This window comes from Colobus angolensis, unplaced genomic scaffold (assembly GCF_000951035.1).
Source record: "Colobus angolensis palliatus isolate OR3802 unplaced genomic scaffold, Cang.pa_1.0 Scaffold43, whole genome shotgun sequence".
Classification (NCBI taxonomy): domain Eukaryota; kingdom Metazoa; phylum Chordata; class Mammalia; order Primates; family Cercopithecidae; genus Colobus; species Colobus angolensis.
Genome location: NW_012117710.1, coordinates 5858470 through 5862434, shown reverse-complemented (window position 1 = coordinate 5862434; position 3965 = coordinate 5858470). Strand labels below are relative to the sequence as shown.

At 54.6% G+C, this 3965-nt stretch overlaps 1 protein-coding gene across 1 annotated transcript in view; it reads right to left on the bottom strand.

Moving 5' to 3' along the window:
- BRI3 (brain protein I3) overlaps nt 1-826 on the bottom strand; it is a 10924-nt gene extending 10098 nt beyond the window's left edge. Inside the window, exons 1-3 of the mRNA XM_011957011.1 lie at nt 821-826; nt 482-544; nt 207-390 (exon numbers count right to left, since the gene is read on the bottom strand). Coding sequence (XP_011812401.1) covers nt 207-390; nt 482-544; nt 821-826 — 253 coding nt within the window. The remainder of the gene's footprint in view (nt 1-206; nt 391-481; nt 545-820) is intronic.
- Nucleotides 827-3965: the final 3139 nt, after the last annotated feature.

The window sequence follows — 3965 nt, the reverse complement described above, 5'->3', positions numbered from 1 at the left end:
CGCCTCCCGAAGCCGCCCAGCCAGCTGTGCCCTGCGCTCCGCCCCGCCCTCCAGCCGCGGCTCTCAGAACTCCCGTGGAGGGGAGATTTCCCCCTCCCCCACCACGACCCAGAGAAGCCCCATAGGGTCGTGACCTTTAGGGCCCGCGAATGCACCCCCACTTCCCGCTACGCCCCCATCTCCCAAGCCGGCCGAGGTCCCCTCACCGGTGGAGGAAGGGGAGGGCGGGGCCTGGGAAGGGGCGGGGCCGGGTGGGTCCCAGGCCGCCCCAACCCCAGCCCTCTGCCCCCGCGATCGCCAGCGCTCCCAGCAATGCAAAGGGTACACCCGGGCGTGCACCCCAGCTGCGGCCTGTGCGGTGCTCAGCTGCGGCGCATTCCCTCCGTTTGCCTTTTTTTGGACAATTAGCTGTTACAGGGGTAGTGGCCAGTGCTTACAAATAACTCCCCCGTTTGGGGACAAAACCATAAATACTGGGCACCTGCCGCGTCTCCTCAGTTTCCCTAATCTTCAAGCAGCCCTGCCAGGTGTTCTGCTTACCCCCCTGGAGGACAACACGGGACCAGGATCAGAAGAGGGAGGGGTTTGGCCGTGGCAGGTGCGGGTCAGAGCCCATATCTAAACCTGGGTGTGTTCTGGCCTCGGGGGCCGCGTCAGGCGCCCTCGTTGCAACATTTCCTCATACAGGGTTTCACGGGTTTGCCAGAACAACTTTAAAACGAACGATTGGAACGTTTAGGATTCCTTGCATCCTTAGCGCCTCTGCAGCTTTTCAGGGGCACCTGTAGCCCTTACAGTATTCTGTCTCCAGTTTACTCACCTGCATTTTGATCTCACCTGCACTGTAGCTCTGGGACGACTACAGCTCTTCTGGAACCGCGCCTTTTTAATTTTTAAAAACATTTTTGTAGGGAGGGCCGGGGGTGGGGGCTGTCTTGCTCTGTCACCAGGCTGCAGTGGAGTGACACAACCATTGCTCAATGCAGCCTTGACCTCCTGGGCTCACGCCATCCTCCCACCTCAGCCTCCTCAGTAGCTGGGACCACAGGTACACGCTACCATGCCCAGCTAATTTTTTAAAATTTTTATATGGGATCTTGCTATGTTGCCCAGGCCAGTCTCAAACTCCTGACCTCAAGCAATCCTTTTGCCTTGGCCCCCCAAAGTGCTGGGATTACAGGTGTGAGCCCCTGCACCTGGCCTTTTTATTTTTTAATAAGGAATCATCATTTAATTATTTGTTTTTTGAAACAGGGTCTCACTCTATGGCCCAGGCTGGAGTGCAGTGATGCAACCCTAGCTCACTACAGCGTCGACATCCTGGGCTCAAGTGATCCTCCCACCTCAGCCTCCTAAGTAGCTAGGGACTACAGGTGCACGCCACGGTGCCCGGCTAATTTTTGTATATTTTGTAGAGATGGGGTGTTGCTATGTTTCCCAGGCTGGTCTCAAACTCCTGGGCTCAAGTGATCCTCCCGCCTCAACCTCCCAAGGTGCTGGGATTATAGGCATGAGCCACCATGCCCACCTCGCCATCATATTTCTTTATCACAAGTCCAGCTCTTCGAAGCCCATTCCCATTTTGTACGTCCTGTCCTAGTCATCATCCCCACAATCCTCAAAAGAGGAACTAAGAGGTGGTCCAAGTACACTAGAAGACTGAGGAGTGGCCCCTGGCACTAACGAACAGCCAGATCAAGAGTGGAGACTGGACTGGGCGTGGTGGCTGACGCCTGTAATCTCAGCACTTTGGGAGGCTGAGGTGGATGGATCACTTGAGGTCAGAAGTTCGAGACCAGCTGGCCAACATGGTGAAACCCTGTCTCTACTAAAAATACAAAAATTGGCTGGGCATGGTGGGGGGGGGTGGCACCTGTAATCCCTCGGGAGGCTGAGGCATGAGGATCGCTTGAACCTGAGAGATGGAAGTTACAGTGAGCCGAGATCATGCCACTGTACTCCAGCCTGGGCGACAGTGAGACTCTATCTCAAAAATCAAAAAAAAGAGTGGAGACTGGCCAGGAGTGGCCAAGGGCTTTGGAGCCAGTAGAGGCCCTGGTAGGCAGTGAGGAGGCCATTGTTCTTGGGGGCAGCTGTCCGGCCACCATAGGGTGACAGCCCCTGGCCAGAGAATACTGGGGTGCAACCTCGTGCCTCATCAACCATGAAGAGCTGTGGCTCAGGTCAACCCTCCTAACACCTGGTCAACAAGGACCACCTGGATTCTCCTCCCAGCCTTGCAAACTGCTGAAGAGTAGCAGCTGCAGGCCTGGTGATCTCCTTTCCTATCAGATCAACAAAAGCTGGCACATTTTCCTTCAATTTCATGGCTAATTGTCCTTCACCACGTCTGCATTTCCTGATAAACCCCACAAAACCCACAGCCACTGGTCCCCTTCTCTTCCAATACTTGTTTTTGCCCCAGCAATGCCCCTGGTTTGGAACTTCAAGTCTGTGAACGCCGGGGTGTGGTTTTGGGATGTCCCAGCATGGCTTTGACCAGTGCTGCCCTCAGACACAAAGCAGTTCCTGCCCCTTCAAACATGCAGCATGCAGAAGATGGAACTGCTATCCCAGGCTCTGTGTGCGAGCCCTAGGGGGCCAAAGAAGATGATGACAGGGAGACAAGTAGCAGTCAGATAGAGAGGCAGACAGTAACTGTGGTGAAGGGAGCTTTGTATGGCGAGAGGGTTGGAGGTGCCACACACTGGCTGGTGATGAGCCTGAGTGCCTGGAGAGTTCCAGGACCACAGTCTGGCTGGGAAGGCCAGTGGCGAATCAGCCCCAGGGACCAGTGGCAGAGCATTCCAGGCAGAGTGAACTGTGATCCCAGAGAGTACACAGTGGCCCATTATATGCCAGGGCTTGTCACTGGGTGTGGCCGGAGCCCTGGAAGAGTCTCTAAAAGGTAGAGGTGGGGCTGGGCATTGGCATTGGGATTGCATCCTGTAAGCTTATTGGGGAACTGCATAGAGTTTGAACAGGGGAGTGTGAACATCAGATTTCAGTATTAGAAAAATGTCTTTGAAGGGAGGGGCACAGTAGCTCATACCTGTCATCCCAGCACTTTTGGAGGCCGAGATGGGAGGATCGCTAGAGGCCAGGAGTTCGAGACCAGCCTGAGCATCATAGCAAGACCCTCGCTCCCCACCCATCTCTATGGAAAATTTAAAAATTAACTGGATGTGGTGGTGCATGCCTCCAGTCCCAGCTACCCAAGAGGCTGAAGTGGGAGGATCACTTGAGCCCAGGAGTTTGAGGCTGCAGTGAGTCATGATCGCACCACTGCCGACAAAATAAAGTGAGGCCACCAATCATCTTGGCTGCTATGTGATGACAAATTCACATGTGCCAGGCTCTGTACACAGCTCTTTATATGGTTGGCATCTCTGCTCATCTGCAGGACCATCCCATGAAAGTGGCCATTCCTTTCCCCCAGGTGCTTGATGAGGAAACTGAGAACTGGACACAGTGGCTCACGCCTGTAATCCCAGCACTTTGGGAGGCCAAGGCGGGCAGATCACTTGAGGCCAGGAGTTCAAGACCAGCCTGGCCAACATGGCGAAACCCTGTCTCTACTAAAAATACAAAAATCAGCCGGTGTGGTGGCTCACACCTGTAATCCCAGCTACTCAGGAGGCTGAGGGACGAGATCGCTTGAACCTGGGAGACGGAGGTTGCAGTGAACCGAGATCACGCCGCTGCACTCCTGCCTGGGTGAGAGCAAGACCCTGTCTTAAAAACAAAAAACAAAAAACGGGTGGCTCATGCCTGTAGTCTCAGCACTTTGGGAGGCTGAGGTGGGCTGATCACCTGAGGTCGGGAGTTTGAGACCAGCCTGACCAACATGGAGAAATCCCGTCTCTACTAAAAATACAAAATTAGCTGGGCATGGTGGTGCATGCCTGTAATCCCAGCTACTTAGGAGGCTGAGGCAGGAGAATTGCTTGAACCTGGGAGGCGGA